The sequence below is a fragment of the Mustela putorius genome, unplaced genomic scaffold (genome assembly GCF_011764305.1).
Source record: "Mustela putorius furo isolate JIRA1106 unplaced genomic scaffold, ASM1176430v1.1 tig00003867_pilon_pilon_pilon, whole genome shotgun sequence".
Classification (NCBI taxonomy): Eukaryota; Metazoa; Chordata; class Mammalia; order Carnivora; family Mustelidae; genus Mustela; species Mustela putorius.
The window spans coordinates 8,736,117-8,754,028 of record NW_025422019.1 but is presented as its reverse complement, the minus strand read 5'-3'; the positions used below and the strand labels follow the sequence as shown (position 1 = coordinate 8,754,028).

General features: G+C 36.8%; 1 protein-coding gene across 7 annotated transcripts in view; it reads left to right on the top strand.

Annotated features, from left to right (window-relative positions):
* PTPN4 (protein tyrosine phosphatase non-receptor type 4) overlaps positions 1-17,912 on the top strand; it is a 207,211-nt gene that overhangs the window by 177,161 nt on the left and 12,138 nt on the right. For all 7 annotated transcript variants that reach the window (XM_004759771.3, XM_045066457.1, XM_045066459.1 and 4 more), the window contains 8 exons: positions 2,540-2,699; positions 5,692-5,775; positions 5,867-5,923; positions 9,618-9,774; positions 12,313-12,479; positions 13,524-13,614; positions 13,698-13,759; positions 16,540-16,686. In XM_004759771.3, coding sequence (XP_004759828.1) covers positions 2,540-2,699; positions 5,692-5,775; positions 5,867-5,923; positions 9,618-9,774; positions 12,313-12,479; positions 13,524-13,614; positions 13,698-13,759; positions 16,540-16,686 — 925 coding nt within the window. The remainder of the gene's footprint in view (positions 1-2,539; positions 2,700-5,691; positions 5,776-5,866; positions 5,924-9,617; positions 9,775-12,312; positions 12,480-13,523; positions 13,615-13,697; positions 13,760-16,539; positions 16,687-17,912) is intronic.

Here is a 17,912-nt window from a genome sequence, read left to right as displayed (position 1 = left end):
GTTGAAACTAATAGAATAAAACTATTGGGCTTGGTACCTGGAATCCCTGACCATCAAGGTAGACTCAAAGAAGGCTTTGCTGGGGTGGGGGGGAGTATGTTCTTTGATGCAGTCCTTACAGACTTTTCAGAATTTAGAGCATTTTGTTCCCTGAAGACGTCTATGTAGAAAGTTAGACTGAGTGGGCACTATGGCTTACCTACTTTTTTAATGATTAAGTTTGGGTTTTTTGTTGTTGTTTTTTTAAGATTTTTATTTATTCCTTGACAGAGACACAGTGAGAGAGGGAACACAAACAGGGCAAGTGGGAGAGGGAGAAGCAGGCCCCCACCGAGCAGAGAGCCCAACGCGGAGCCTGACCCCAGGACTCCAGGACCATGACCCAAGCTGAAGGCAGATGCCCAACAACTGAGCCACCTAGGCGCCCCTAATGATTAAATTTTATTTTACATTCTGAAAATTTGGAATGACTGTATTTTCTCTTAAGACGAACATTTCTGGAGGACCATACATTTAAACCAAAAACTTGGCTGACTTCCTTGGCACTAATAAAATTTTTAGCTTCATTACCTGTATCTACCAGATATTTAGCAGTGAGACTCTAAGTAAGTTTTACAACCTTCTCTACCTAGGGAGAGCATATGTATCAAAGAGCCACTCTGACACTAATTTCTGTATCCATTTTCTTGGGATAAATTATGCTGTGGTGACAAATTACCCCAACTCATAGCAGCTCATAACAACAAACGTTGTTTCTTTCTTACATTATATGTATATCATGGATCATCTGTGTCCCTACTCCATGTCATGTCCATTCCAAGACCCACACTCTTGTGTGGGGCATGATTAGTCTCATGGCCAAGGAAAAAGAAAAGCACAATAAATCATGAGCTGTTTCCTAAAGTGTCCTTTCAAAAGTGACCACTTCTACTCACATTTCATTGGAGAGAGCAACTCATATGGCCAAGCCTAATAATGTCAACCAGAGAGGGTGGAGAATGATTTTTAAACAATAATACAGTCTAATGAAGTTCCACTTCCTCAGGACCTTACAGCTTGTATCTTAGGCAACTATTCTCCCTCAACAAAAAAGCAGAAACTGAATGAAATCTGTTCCTGAATAGTATAGCAGCAGCCATGCAACTTGACACAGCAGCTGTCGCTCTCTGAGACCTTGGGCAATGGGACAGTAATTATTTTCTTTTCCCAAAGACCTCCTGGCGTCACAGAGATAAATAATAACCTCAGAAATGGTCACTACTCTTACCAACTATTTCCCCTTGCCTCACTTTTCTCACTCACAACCTCCATGGATGTGTGCTTCCTAGGATGCTAGCTGAGCCACTGGTTCCCCCTTCTGGCCTTTGTGGAAAACTCGTAAGTAATATTTTTACATACACTATGCTGGTTCTTTAAAAAGCTACTGTTTTTACCTTGAAGATTCTCCTGCCTAGCTCTTTTTATCAATTTTTGCCATCACAAATTGAGGCTTATGCTCCCTAATGTTAATTGAATTTTGTTTCTTTAAATTACATGCTCCAACAATGTCTTGTCCTGTTTTATCTCCTTAGTGAGCTCAGCACTCTTACTCAGATTCTAATCTTTGTTGCAGTTCATTTCTTTCATGAATGGTGTTTTTCTTTTTTTCTTAAGATTTTATTATTTATTTGTCAGAGAGAGAGAGAACACAAGCAGGGGGATGGTAGGCAGAGGGAGAAACAGACTCTCCCCGCCCCGAACAAGGAGCCCAGTGCAGAACTCAGTTCCCAGGACCCTGGGATCATGACCTGAGCGGAAGGAAGATGCTTAACTGACCAAGATGCCCAGGCATCCCTTGTGTTTTATTTCTAAGTAAAGTGGATCAATCACAAGTTCTCTAGATTGTACCAGGTGTTTTATCTGTGGGACAGTTCAACTCTCCATTCTGATTTCCCTTTGACTACCTTTTTCCCTGGCTACCCATGTGACTCCACTGATAACCTTATTTTTAAAAAGTATTTAGGAAAAGTGTGTGTACTGTTATAGTAGATTAATAGATATCTTCATCGTGATATCCTTAAAGTGTATTTGATTATTATGTAGAATTGTTTACAGATTTGATAAAGTAGGGAATTCAGTGTACAATTTAAACTTCCAAGTTAAGAAAGGGTTCATTAAACGGTGTCTCTTGTAAACATGGTATTTAAAGCTTATCTCCTACTCGACATTGTAAATATTAGAGTTGCTTGACTCTAGCTTTTATTTTGTTTTGTTTTTGACCCTAGGTTTGTTTTTTTTTTTTTTTAAGATATTTATTTATTTGACAGAGAGAGTACAAGCAAGAAAAGCAGCAGGGGTGAGGGGGCATAGAGGGAGAAGCAGGTTCCCATTGAGTAGGGAGCCAGCGTCACATGTGGGGCTTCATCCCAGGACCACAACCGGAGCCCAGGACAGCTGCTTAACCAAATGAACCACCCAGGCACCCTGACCCTAGCTTTTAAAATAACAGTTCTAGAAGACAGCTTCCAAATACTCATTTTTTTTCCCTTTTCCTGTCCAGATCACAGGAGACCCCTGGAGATGGGCAGCCTCCAGCTTTACCACCCAAACAATCAAAGAAAAATAGCTGGAACCAAATTCATTATTCACATTCTCAACAAGATCTAGAAAACCATATTAACGAAACATTTGATGTTCCATCTTCCCCTGAAAAATCTACTGTAAGTACCTTTCAGATATTCTTACATTTCTTTGAAATTTTTTAATCGGAAGTGAAATTATTTATACTGTGGTATGTTTTGTCTGTAAATTATATTAGTGTACTTCCTCTTTTTCATCATATGTTGCTCATGAAATTTGCCATGATATAACTCAATTGTGGGATTTCCTTTTATCGTTGTTCTAAAAGTTCATTCTTGCCAAATTTATGTTGATTTTAGTCTTGCAAAACACACGTTTCAGAACAAATGCTACTAATGCATTAAATACCCCTGACTTTTTTATATAATTCACTGAATGCAGAGAGTCTCATTTTCATCAACTTTTTGAAATTGAGTACAGATCCCTGGAGTATATGATTACTCTCTGTTCTGTAAAATATATTTATGAATTATGTTGGTATTTTTCCCTTAGAGAATATGCTTTTGCCACATGAAAATGGTAACTTTTAGAATCCTCTGATTTATGAATTTTCATTGCTTTCTCAAGTAGATGTAAATAAAGCAAAGGTGAGATTTGCCAGTAAATTTTAGGGATACACTGTGTTCATGAAGAAGTATCAAAACAGACAAATATGGGTGTATTTCAGGAAACTTACAGGGACATCAGGGAATAAAATAAAGTGTAGGGATTGGAGGTCCGCAGTAGGGATTGGCAATACTAAAAGATTCAGTGACCATGCTCTCATCGCCCTTTTGTATCTAAAGTTTGAAAAGCAAGAGGCAGCTCTATTCTCATTGCTCTATTCTCTGACACTTACTGCTCTACCATCACAAACATCAAAAAAAGATGAGAATCCTTTCCAAAAATGAACAACAGCTATGGTATTATCTTTGTGGTGATTCTCATGTATCATTAATTCGTTCATAGTCATTGAGGTCTTTTCTATGTACTGGGTACTTTTGGAGGATAGTGGAATATAAAGACAAATAAGACATGGTCCCTGCTGTTAAATAATCTACAGTCTAATTTGTCCATTCATGCAAAAATTAATTATTGAGTACCTGCTGTGTACCATATATTATTATAGGCTGTTGGGAATATATCGGAATAAAATAGGGAGGAAAAAAAACAAAAAAACTCTACCTTCAAGGAACTTAACATTCTGGGGATAAGGGTGAGACAAACTGTAAACAAGGTAAATCATTTAAATATATAGCATATTAGATTAAGGAGAAAAATAAAGCAGGAAGAGGTCAGAGAATTTCAAGAGTAGAGTGCCACAGCTTATAATAGTGGAAGCCAGGCATGAATTCAGTGATGAGTTATAGAGCTATCTAGTGGAAGAGCAGGTGAGCTGAGGGAACAGAGGTACAAAGGAAGGAGTGTGACTGATACGGTCAGGGAACACCAAGGGAGTCAGTATGGACAAAGCGAAATAAGCTAATGAAGAGGAGAGGGCCAAATCCCCACAACCTTTAAAGATTTTGTTTTTTATCCCTGAGTTAATCTGAGATAGGAAGCAAAAAGGGTTGGACACATTTGAGGAGAAAAGCAGCATGATGTTCCTTAAGTTGTAACAGTATCAGTCTGGCTCTTATCTTGAAAACAGACCGAAAGCAGGGCAGAAGTAAAGGTACTGGTTGTGAGGTAGTACAGTATTCCAGGGATGTGGGGTGATTTGGATCTGGCTGGCAGCAATGGAAGGAGGACAACATGGCTGTATTCTGGGTGGTTTGAGAACAGAGCTAACATGATACGCTTGAGGGGCTGTGTGTAGAGTATTGGAGAAAGAGAGGAATCAAAGATAACAGTAAAGTTTTGGGCCCGAACAACTAGTAGGATGAAGTTGCCAATTTCCGAGATGTGGAAGGCTGCTGTATGTAGAGCAGGTATGGGTGGACTATTGGGAGAGTAGTGTGGGGCATGCCAAGTTTGAGATGGCTACTAAAAATCCACTTACAGAGAGGTTTCTGGAGGTGAAGGAGTGGTCCAACTTAGAGTTAAAACATTGAGGTTTGGTGGCTTGTAGACAGTATGTAAAACCACAAGACAGGAAGACAACATCAAGGGAGTGTGGTATGTGCAGATGACTAAATAAAAGAGGTTCTAGAAAGTGAGCCTTTGGTCCTTCAAAATGTCAACATTAGGGAGATGAAGAAACCAGCAAAGGAGACTGAGAAGATGCAGACAGCAAGGTAGGAAGAAAACGAGTCCACTGGCTAACTGATTGATGGGAAGAAAGTCACAGAGAGAATAACCAGTTTTGTCAAGTGTTACTGGCAAGTCAAGTAGGATGAGGGCTGACGGTTGAACGCTGGATTTAGCAATGTGAAGCTCTTTGGTGACCTTAATTTTGATGCTCCATCCACTGGGGATAAAAATGTGACTGTGGGAGGTTGGGATCAGGGGAAATAGAGATAGCAAATGTGGCCAACTCTTTTAAAGAACTTTAACAGCAAGAGGAAGGAGACAGGGAAGTAGAATCCAGAGAAAAAGGGTTTTGTTTGTTTGTTTGTTTGGGGAGGGGAGAAGTAAGAGTATTTCTCTGAAGGGTGGAGGAAATGGATAATGTAGAAGAGTAGAGAATTGCTATAGCAATTTGGAAGAGGGCCTGGGTCTAGAGCAAGGAGAAAGACAGTTTGAAGGTAATATAATTAGAAGTGATTATAGGGAAGAATGTGAATTATTTCCCAATAAAACTGTTTTTAAAAAGCAGAGGAAGGAATGTGAATTCATGTAACACTTAGGAACACTTATTGTATGCAGAGCTTTGAGTTAGGTTCCAGAGGTATTGCAGTTAATAACTTAATTCATAATGCCTGTTTCTCCTTAAACTTAGCCTAGTATGCAGGGGCAAGGAGTCTATATCTAGTTTGTGTAACTGCAAGTTATTAGTCAAAATTTACTTTCCAAAGTTAACATTGGAATTTAAATTGTGATTTTTATACACTACAGATAATATCAACACACAAAAAGTATACATCATGTATATCTTTGAGGGGAGATTATAAATGGGCAAAATTACAAGTTATTTATTTTTGTCTTTTTAAGCCTAATGGTGGTATTCCACAAGATAATCTTGTTCTAATCAGAATGAAACCTGATGAAAATGGAAGGTTTGGATTCAATGTAAAGGTAATCTAGAATTTACATTGTACAGGTTTTTAAATTAAGATGTGTTTATTTTATAATGTTTGGCTGATATCTGACTTGTTCTGTTGTTCAGGGAGGGTATGATCAGAAGATGCCTGTGATTGTGTCTCGAGTAGCACCAGGAACACCTGTGAGTTATCTGAATCTTGCAAGTAAATCCTGTTTTCAAGAAAATGTACTCATTTAATTTTTATTAGTTTAAATAAAGGAATAAATTAATCATTTCTTTTAATTCCTCAAGTATCAAATGTTGGCTAAATCTCTTAAATTGCTGGGAAGTTCGTTTTTATTTCTAGTAAATAGGAGTTTTTTAAAAACCCTTGTTTTTGTAAAGAAGCTATATATAACTGAAAGTGTTTCTAAAGTTTTAAAAGATTCTGTCAAAATAACTCCTTCAAATAGCAAAATGTAGACAGTATAATATTTGTTTTTCTTGTTTGCTTTTTTTTTTTCATTTAAAATTGTTTATCTACAGTCTATGTGCCTATTTTTTGTTTAAAAAATTTACTTTAAATAGAAATGATAACCTGTGTTTTCCCTATAGAACAGTTTTTAAATTTTTCACTGAAACATATTAAAGAAAAATACTATATTAAACATTTTAAACAAAAGTATAGGGAAGTCTAGGTACCCATTATGATGAACCCGTCTGTACCCTTCATTCACCTTTAGCACTCAAGAACTTTCTGCTCATCATAAGGATAACTCTTTAATTGTGGATGTGTTATCTTTACTACTTGTGTATGTAACAAATACTACTTTCAAATTCCCATTTATGTTGTTGCCTACTTGACCTAAATGGTCTTCAAGGACTTTGCAATCAGCACCTTTTATCATTTACCTGTCTCTCTGTCCTAGGAAAGGTATAGACCAGCACCCTGAGAGAAAAAGGCCAGTTATACTTTCTTTGGTGCTTCACGGCAACCTTAAAATTAGTTTGAAGATCACAGTCAAGACTGATCAGGGATATCATGATACATAGTTTTGGTTCTGGTTGTTAAGGACTTTGTTGGTTGCAAATAACAGAGTACTCTACGATATCCCTAGCTTGAGCATAAATACAAAGTCGTACCCCTAATCATATAGCTGTAGAGTTTTCTCACAAAACCCAAGGATAGGATTGCCATCAGATCTTTAGGGAAAACAACAACAACAAACTTTAAAATGAACATCAGGACTCTAAATATTTCATCTCTAGTTTTTTGCATGTTCCATTTTTCTCTCACTGCAAACCAATTTGTATGGGAATCAGCCTCATCTCTCTCGCTCCTCTAAATGAAATTCAGTCTAATAAAAAGAGTGCTCTTAGTAACAGATTCAGGTTAGTCCTATAATATCACCTGCATCTCTATTGTGACCTGTGACCTCTGCATCTCTACTAAAGAGAAATTGTATAGCTACCATTAGTCTCCTCAGTTGAAATGATGGGCTAATAGTAACTTCCAGATTCATATATTACCAGCCCAGCCACCTAGAGGGATTAAACCTCAGTCCAATTTTACAGACTCCTGGGAAGTAAGTCCTTCACAGATCCAGCTCATAGCAAATGTCCACTTTTCAACAAATCACTTGTGGGCAGTGGGGACAGGATAGGGGTATGATGTATAAAATGCCTCCTGAACCTATTCTGTATGTGAAGGATGGGGACATAGATAGAGGAAATAGTCAAAATTATTTATTAGTACATACTTAATGGGAAATATGTATTTGGGACAGACTACAGATGAGAAGATTAAAGATCGCTAATTCTCACCTGTAGATAATGTCTAAAATAGAAAATTAAAGGGGCACCTGGTGGCTCAGATGGTTAAGCATCTGCCTTTGGCTTGGGTCATGATCTCTAGGTCATGGGATCGAGCCCCGTGTCTGGGCTCCTGGCTGAGCAGGGAGTCGTCTTCTCCCTCTCTCTCTCCCCCTGCTTGTGCTCTCTCTGTTTCTCTCTCAAAGGGATAAATAAAATCTTTAAAAAATAAGAATAAAATTAAAAAACTGAAGAAAACACAAAATGAGGATGTTATTTAGAGATACCAAACTAGATACAAAAGATGTAGGTAAAATGTTGAAAGAAGTTGCCTGGCGTGGGAGAATGGTACAAAGGAGTACAAGAAATTGTTTCTTGTCTTAGTAATCTTATAGACCTATTCAGTTTTCTGAGCTGTGTGATGTATAACTTTACTAAAAACAAATTTAAACTCTGTTTTTTTAAATCAAATACATATCTTTTGACCCACTTATTCCACTTTTAGCAGTTGCCTCTAATGGAGAATTTGGACTAGGAAACAAAGGATACACAAGGATGTTCATTGTAATATTGTTTATAATAAAGATGGGATGACCAAAATGTACCTCATTAGAGTTGGTGAAATAAATTGTATGCTACTTTACAGCTATTGAAATGATGAGTGATGTAGCTCCATATAAGTATGGAAATATATTCATAAGATAGCATTATAGAAAATGCAACAAGAGGAAATCAGAGAGGGAAACAAACCATAAGAAACTTAATCATATGAAACAAACTGAGGGTTGCTGGAGGGAAGGGGAGAGGGCATAGGGCAACTGGGTAATGGACATTAAGGAGGGCACGTAATATACTGAGCACTGGGTATTATATAAAACTGATGCATCAATGACCTCTACCTCTGAAACTAATACATTGTATGTTAATTAATTACATTTGCATTTGAAATGAGTAAATGATGGAAAATGCATATTGTTCCACATGCATATTTGATCCGGTTTTTAATTTTTTTTAATTTTTAATTTAATTTTTTTTTAGAGGTGGGGGTAGAGAGAGGTGGAGGGAGGGAGAGGGAGAGAAAGAATCTTAAGCAGGCTCTACACTAGAAACACTGAGAAATAAAGTGTTCTTTATCCTTGTGGAAACTTACGACAAGTACTTTGAACAGTGGAATGTTGCCCTTTTTGTCATATAACTTAAAATACAGTGGAGGCGCTTTTCTTATGTTGGCAAATTGTCCAGATCGTTTTTAAATTTGAATTCACTTCCAGCATTTTATCAGTGCATTTTCAGTGTTGTGAAATGTGACCACCAAATTCCTTTCAGTGCCTGTCTGGAGGCTCTCTAACAGTAATTGTGTCAGTATCTCCACTGTCAGTGGTTTATGTTCAGCTTGAATTTTATTTCCACCACTATCACTCTTTTGTTTCTTTGCTGTGTTTTTTAACTTTTCTGGCCAGTTGCCTCTTTAGATTTACATGGGTTTGTTCCTGGGAGACAAGGAGGTGATGCAGATACCTGCTTTGCTGTCTCTGCATGAGCTGAGTAACAGAGGCACAACAACAGATCACCTGCAGATTTTGAAAGAAGTGATGTGATTGGTCGCTGATCGTGATGTGTATCTGTTGTCTATGTAGTGATTTGTGGACTCGTGAGCTAGTAGCAAAGCTCGTACTTTATACAGGTTTTCACAATTAATGTGTTGTGGTAACTGTAATTTGAACTTTGTTGGGAGACTGGTATTATTTAACTGAACTGTAGTAACTGCAATTTGTACATACCTGGACAGTTGGAGAGTAAGGGCTGCCACTGTCTATGCACCTCGAGGCCATTAGTCTTATCTGTATATCTAGGCATTTAATAAGGCATCAGGGGTAAAGCTGTTGAAAGAAAAAGGAAGAAAAGTAGAAGCTTCATGGGAAAGCTCGATTTCTGCTTTTTACAAAGAGATGAATAAATGGATAGATGCTTTTCTTTATGTACTTTTTGTTCTCCTGCTGTAGAGTCTATAAAAATTAATTCCTGTCCTTTATTTTCAGAAAGCTATGTGCACATCTGAAACCTTATTTATGTTACATTACAGGCTGACCTCTGTGTCCCTCGATTGAATGAAGGGGACCAAGTTGTGCTGATCAATGGTCGGGACATTGCAGAACATACCCATGATCAAGTTGTCCTGTTTATTAAAGCTAGCTGTGAGAGACATTCTGGGGAACTTGTACTCCTGGTTCGACCTAATGGTAAGTACTCTATGCAGCACTGAGTATTTTTATAATCTGTTAGTGTTTGTTACTAGACAGAACAACCAGGGTGGGCTTTTTAAAACATAAGTAATGTCATGCAGTGTCCTGCTCAAAGCACAGTGTCTTCTATTCACACTTGGATTAAAATGGAGATCTTGGCCACTTAACCTACCACAGTCTTGCTCACTCTATTCTTTGCTGGCTTTTTTTGTTTGTTTGTTTTTCCTTCTCCCTAAATCTCCTTGATTTTGATATGACTTTTACCCTCACTTCCATCAGGTCTCTGCTCAGTTGCCATCCCTAGAAAGTCCTCTTCTGAATACCATAACTAAAATGGCCTCCCACTTCCCTCAGTTGCTTTAGTAGTGGTAGGTATGCAGCAAACACGTTACATAGATGAGTATATTTTGAACCACTTTTAGAACACTCTGTAACAAGCTGTAGTTAAAGCATTTTTAAAAATCCTGTCTTTGGGGGCGCCTGGATGGCTCAGTCGTTAAGTGTCTGCCTTCAGCTCAGGTCATGATCCCAGGCTCCTGGGATCGAGCCCAGCATCGGGCTCCCTGGTCTGCAGGAGGCCTGCTTCTCCCTCTCCCATTCCACTTGCTTGTGTTCACTCTCTGGCTTTCTCTTTCTCTGTCAAATAAAATCTTAGATAAAACTGATAATAATTTAAAAGAAAAATAAATTTGGGGGCACCGGGTGGCTTACTGGGTTAAAGCCTCTGCCTCGGCTTGGGTCATGATCCCAGGGTCCTGGGATCCAAGCCCCGCATCGGGCTCTCTGCTCAGCAGGAAGCCTGCTTCCTCCTCTCTCTCTGCCTACCTCTCTGCCTGCTTGTGATCTCTATCTGTCAAATAAATAAATAAAATCTTTTAAAAATAAATAAATGGGAAAACTCAATCAATCAATAAAATAAAGTAAAAATCCTGTCTTTGTTGGCAGGAGACAATGCCAGTAGCCTAATCATGTCATTTCTTATCTGGACAGCCAATTTAATTCAGAGCCAGAGTCCCAGGTTTGTAGAAGCTTTAATACCATGCACTCTAGCTGTTTTGCTTATTGCCTGAGTTTCCTCTACAACAGCTTCAACATCATCCTGGCAGCGGACAGCACTCAGTGACTCCTAAAGCAGGTCACTTTCCCTGGGTAGCCTGAACATTTAATTGAACTAAAAATTCACCTTCTTTCAGTCTCTTTGTTCCTAATTCTGTCCCTTTGGACTAATCAGAATAAGTTAAATCCCCCTTTCTCCAGTTTAACAATCCCACATCCTTCAGCGTTCACAGGGCATTGTTTCAAGTTTCCATAACACTTTATCAGTCCCCTCAGAGAAGAGTTCTTACATGCCTATATCCCAGCACTTAGACACATTCTTCTAGTTTTGTTCTGAACAGTTTGCCAGTAATCATAGTTTCAGCCATAAGAGTAATTATTGGTTAATACCTTGCTACCAGTTGTTGAGTATATACCATAAGGATGTAAAATATAGTTAAAGTCGACCCATTCCCTACCCCACCACACCCAACCCTGCAAAGTTTTCCAGGAGAGTTCATTTTAAAAAGAAAAATACAGAACTCATTTTGTCTCTTGGGCACAAACAGGCATTTTCATTTTATGTTCTCTACTTTGTGTTTTTCTGCATTCATGGTCTGGAATTGGCTTTCTGAGAAAATTCAAAGGACTTCAACAGAACATTCTATTTTGACTCCTTTATTTAGACCTGAATTTTAGGTGATTCATTATCAGGCATTTTCTGTCACATAATGCAACTTAAATTTTATACTAAGGATAATATTCTCTAAATTTTGTTTGTTCCATTTTCTTTTGATAACAGATCTTAAGGAACTTAATGCTAAGTTTTACACCTGGACTATTTTGTATATTCTCATTTAATCTATACAGCCATCTAATGAGATAGATATATTATCCCCATTTTATAGTTGAAGTCACTTTAGCACCAGGACATTCAGTTATCAACTCACAAATTAATGATTTACACAGAACCAGAATATGAACAGAATTCCATATAATGGAAAAGGCATGTCTTTTGCAGTTCCAAATCACTTTATTTATACTTTATTTTCAGAAAGCTACTACCATGATCATGTATTCTGGCCTCCCAGGTTTTGTAGATGTGTCGAAGGTTTTGTTTAGCACTCTATTCAAGTTATTTGTGTCTTTTCATATCTGGATGTATGGTATATAGGTCTCTGTTTCTACTTTTAATCTAGGTCCAAAATTTAAGGGCAGGTCTGTTCTGAGCTGCTTCTTGGCAGCTCCTCTTTTTCTAATTGTCTCATCAAGTTACAGACATTTTCAGCAATATGGCCAATGACATTTCTTTTCCCTAAAGGTGTACAGCAAAGTTTAACTTAACAGCCACTTTGTCCCTTACACAGTGACACCAGACTCTGATCTGATGAATTCTTTTTCCTGACACAGATGAAAGAACACATCTAGTAAATTCTTTTTGCCAGTTGATTAAGATTCCCATGTGGCTTTTTTGTTTCTGTTTTTGTTTTTTTTTTTTAGCTGTATATGATGTAGTGGAAGAAAAGCTAGAAAATGAGCCAGACTTCCAGTACATTCCTGAGAAAGCCCCACTAGATAGTGTCCATCAGGATGACCATTCCCTGCAGGAGTCAATGATACAGCTAGCTGAGGGGCTCATCACTGGAACAGTCCTAACACAATTTGATGTAAGTAATATTGTATAGAAGGGATGTTGGGCCATATTTTCTAATTAATTTCATGGTCTCTTAACTGCCTAATCTATCGTTTATAATTTATAAACTAAAATGGTATTCTGTGATATATTTGACATAAAAACATGTTCTGAAATACATAGTCTTAAACATTGCTCCCAAAACACTAGTTGTAGTTATATAAATATCTATTTAAAAGAGAGGAATAGGAGATTTTATGCCTGTCATCAAACTAAAATTTTTTCTGTGATTCAGTAGCTATTTTTATGAAAGGTGGCAGATGAGGATAGGTTATGGTAGAGCTAAAAATCCTGAGTTAAAAGAAAATAACTTTTGTACCTCATCATATTTCATCCTTCTCTAATTTTTGTGTCTAGTTGGTGATCATTAATATTTGTTGCTCTAAAATATGTGCTATTGGTAAGTGACTGTAAAACATTTGTGACTGTAAATCATTTGGAACCTGTCAGTTTTTCTTTTAAGACTTTCTTCATTCCAGGCACCAGGCTGCTCAGATGGTTAAGTATCTGCCTTCTGCTCAGGTCATGAACCCCCAGTCTGAGATCGAGCCCAAGTTGACTTGGGCTCTCCTCAGCAGGGAGCCTGTTTCTCCCTCTGCTGCTCCCCCGCTTGTGCCCTCTCTCTCTAATAAATAAATAAAATCTTTAAAAAGAAAAAAAAAGAAGTTCTTGGTTCATATACTATGTAAACCTCTCCAAATTAAATGGGACCTAAATGTTCTCTGCAGATTTGCTATTCATAACTTCAGGTACTTTTCTGTAAGCAAAATTGTTTTCAATTGTTTTATCATTTAAAAAAATACAATATATAATTCATGTCAGAAATTGTGTAGAATTCAGCTTCGCAGATTTGGTGCAGTTTCCTACTAGCCTAAGGTACATCATTTTATGGATGAGGTATCCTAAGGAAAAAACAATGCTTGTTGTTAGCATAGAAATAATCCTGAAAAACAAAACAGAATCTCTTAATGGCTTGCTGGACTCACCTTATATGCCCCCTCCTTTTTCCCCCCCCCAGCAACTATATCGGAAAAAACCTGGAATGACAATGTCTTGTGCCAAATTACCTCAAAATATTTCCAAAAATAGATACAGAGATATTTCGCCTTGTAAGTACCTACTATCTCTATTTGTTAAGGTTAATCTTTTAGCATAACTTTATCAAAACATTCTTTCTTTCAATTTTTTTCAGATGATGCTACACGGGTCATTTTAAAGGGTAATGAAGACTATATCAATGCAAATTATATAAACGTAAGTTTATTTTTATTATACCTTTGTCATTGGGAGTTGGAGGGACTACTGTAAACTTTGAGGTTCCTTTTAACCTTGAGAGAATATTAACACTTTCAGATACTTAAAAATAGTATAAAATTAATGTTAAAAATTAAAAAAATAGTTTGGTACTGGCATATTAGCATATGCTTTGAGCCGTGGAATAGAATAGTCCAGAAATAGGCTGAAATAATTACTAGACTTTTGTTTATGGTGGAGATGGTCTTTTAAATCATTGAAGATAAAAATAGATTATCTAGTGAATGGATTGAGTAATATATCTAGATGTAATCTAGACTATATCATTGTTAGGAGGTTTTCCTTCCCTTCTAGTGGGATAAAAGGATTACTAACTTCTTAACTCTGCAATGTAGAAAATTTCAAACATACAAAAGTAGGAGAAAAGTACAATGAACCTTCATATATATATCACTCAGTTCAACAATTGTCAACTGCTCATGCCCTTACACATCCAGGTTGTTTTGAAACAGATCCATGATTCATATCATTTATCTATAAAGACTTCACCTACTCACTCTTGATGTAACAGATTTTAGATGTATCAAAATATAAATGTTTAAAAAAAATGGAATCATGTAAGTACCTGGAGGAAATCTATGAGAATGGCTTAAAATCCCAGAAAGGGAAAGACTTTCAACTCTTGTCTAAACTCACAAAAAGAAAAATGCAAATCAAAATTGGAAGGAATTGCTATTTTTCACCTCTTAGACTTGAAATAATCAAAGAGTGTAACAATATCATTTACAAGTGTGTTTCCTTTATCTGAAATCTTGGGGTCAAATATACTTTAGGATTCAGAATCTTTTTTTTTTTTTTTAAAGATTATTCAGCAGCTATACCATAGCCTGTAATAAGTAACATCCCTAGCAGACTATGAGACATTAACCTGTAATCTGTGTATTGAAACTCAATAGCAAACTGTTTATACTCCATAAAGACTATAAGTAGCCTTAGATTAGTCAGATACTGCTGTCAGATGGTCCAGATTAGGTCAGGTGTACCCAAAACAGGCCAAACTTACACTTCAGAGTACAAGGAGTGTGGATGAGAGAATATCAGTATATTAAGGAGACTATCAGGGAATAAGCATTCCTCATACATTGTTGGTGGAAGTATAAATAGGTACAGCCTCTTCAGAGAGGTAACTAACAAAAATGTTAAGTTTACAGAAATATTCAGTGCAGCTTTGTTTATGGTAGCAAATAGATTACCAGCAACTTAAGTGTTCATTAGATAAATTATGGAATACACAGAGCCATGAAAAAATAAAATTTTAGGGGCATCTGGGTGGCGCAGTGGGTTAAGCCTCTGCCTTCAGCTCAGGTCGTGATCTCAGGGTCCTGGAATCGAGCCCCACATCGGGCGCTCTGCTCAGCAGGGAGCCTGCTTCCCCCTCTCTCTCTGCCTGCCTCTCTACCTACTTGTGATCTCTGTCAAATAAATAGATAAATAATAAAAATAAAATAAAAATAAAATTTATGTACTTTAAAATAAAATTTAAAATAAAATTTTTAAAATTTTTAAAAATAAAATTTTATGTACTAATGTGATATCTCAAAGATAAGGCATAAAAAGAGAAACAAGGTGCAGAACAACATTATAAGCTACTTTTTATGTTTTACAGAAAACAGTTTTGCATTTACATTTGTGTGCTATATAGAGAGTATCCCTGAAAGGAAATACTAGAAATTAGAAAAAAAGGATTGCTTTCCTAGGTGTGAACTGGAGGCTGGGAATAGGAAGGAAGAACTTTTTACCTGTTCACTCTTTAGTATTCTTCTAGTGCCATGGTGCATGTGTCATCTTACTTCTTTATTCATTAAGTCTCAAAATGTAGTAGGATGATGACTCATCTCTTTCTGAAAATAATGAATTTAAAATACTTCTTTGATATTTTTACGTGTATTATATATATGTAAAATCTGAACTAAAACAAAAGGCAGAAATTTTGCTCCTTGCAAATTTTGCCAATAAGGTGTTTAGAAACAAGTATTTTTATTTCTGTACCAAGTCTCTGCCTTTAAAAGAGGGTTTTCTTTTTTCTCAAGATTTTATTTATTTATTTGACAGAGAAATCACAAGTAGGCAGAGAGGCAGACAGAGAGAGGAGAGGGGGAAGCAGGCTCTTTGACAAGCAGAGAGCCCAATGCAGGGCTCGATCCTGGGACCCTGGGATCATGACTTGAGCCATACATAGGCAGAGGCTTTAACCCACTGAGCTACCCAGGCACCCTAAAAGAGGGTTTTCTATAAAACTGCTCTTAAACCTCTAAGGGTGCTTTGGAAAAAAATAAAAGATAAATATATATAATACTGAGAAATTTCTTCTACAGATAAATTATTAATAAAGATAGTGGGGGGTTTGTTCTTTTTCAAATTTAATTTAAATTCTAGTTAACATATAGTATAATATTGGCTTCAGCAGTAGAATTTAGTGATTCATCACTTACGTGCAGCACAACAGTGCTCATTGTAACAAGGGCCCTCCTTAATACCCATCACTCATTTAGCCTCTCCCCCCCACCTCCCTCCATCAACCCTCAGTTCTCTATCATTAAGAGTCTCTTATGGTTTGTTTCCCTCTTTTGTCTTTTTAGGTAAAGGCTTATTTTACTGACTTTGCAGTTTATTGAGATTAGTTATATTCAGTTATTATTTGGTGGATGACTTTCATATACTTGATCAAGGCAAAAAATAAAAATGAAAACACTTGAGTTCTGTGTCCTTTGCTTTTTTAGATGGAAATCCCTTCTTCTAGCATTATAAATCAGTATATTGCTTGTCAAGGGCCATTACCACACACCTGTACAGATTTTTGGCAGATGACTTGGGAACAAGGCTCCTCTATGGTTGTAATGTTGACCACACAAGTTGAACGTGGCAGAGTAAGTCATACTTAAATCTTACACATTGCTTGGCTTTTTTTCTTTTCTTTCCTTCTTTTTTTTTTTTTTTCTTGGACTTTTTTTCAACTTACATTGCATATATGGTCAAAATATTCACATTGATTTAGTCTTTTTTGTAACCTTTAAACTTTCTTGTGGTATTATTAAAATCATAGTGACTAACACATAATGATTGTGATATGTAAGTGTTAGCCACTATTACTATCAGTTATCTAAATGAATTAGTATGTATTTGATTAGGGATTTGTATGTAAATATATAAAGAACTCCTACAGCTTAGCAATGAAATGATAAATACCCAATTTAATTACTGGCCAGACATTCTGAGTAGATGTCTCTAAAAAGAAGATATTTATTTATTCATTTATTCATTTACTCATTCATTTATTTAAGAAGATATTTAAATGTCCAGTAACGTCATGAAAGATGCTCAGCATCATTAGTCACCAGGGAAATACAAAATCAAAACCACAAAGAGAAGGGACGCTTGGGTGGCTCAGCATCTGTCTGCCTTTGGCTCAGGTCATGATCCCCAGATTCTGGGATCTAGTCCTGCGTCTGGCTCCTTGCTCAGCAGGGAGCCTGCTTCTCCCTCTCCCTCTGCCTGCTGCTCCTCCTGCTTGTGCTGGGTCTCTTTCTGTCTCTGTGACAAATACATAAATAAAATCTTAAACACACACACACACAAAGAGGTCATGCTTCCTATCCAGTAGGATGGCTAAAATAAAAATGATAGATAATATGGACATTGGGGAGGGTATATGCTATGTTGAGTGCTATGAAGTGTGTAAGCCTGATGATTCACAGACCTGCACCCCTGGGGCTAATAATACATTATATGTTAATTTAAAAAAATAAAAAATGAGCACTCACCTTACCAAAAAAAAATGTTTTAGAGGTGGGAGGTGGTTTAAAAATAAATAACAATTTAAGTTAAAAAAAAAAAAAAGATTGGTAATACTAAGTGTTACTAAGTGTTTTCAGTGATGTGGAGAAAATGGAACCTCCTATACTGCTGGTAGATTTGTAAAATGATGCAGCCACTTTGGAAAATAGTGTCATTTCCTCAAAAGGTTAAACTATGGAGTTAATAACTTAGTAGTTTTCACTCCTTGATATACCCAGGAGAAAAGAAAACATATGTCTACACAAAAACTTGTATATAGACATTCATAGCAGCATTATTCATGATCGCCAAAGGTGGA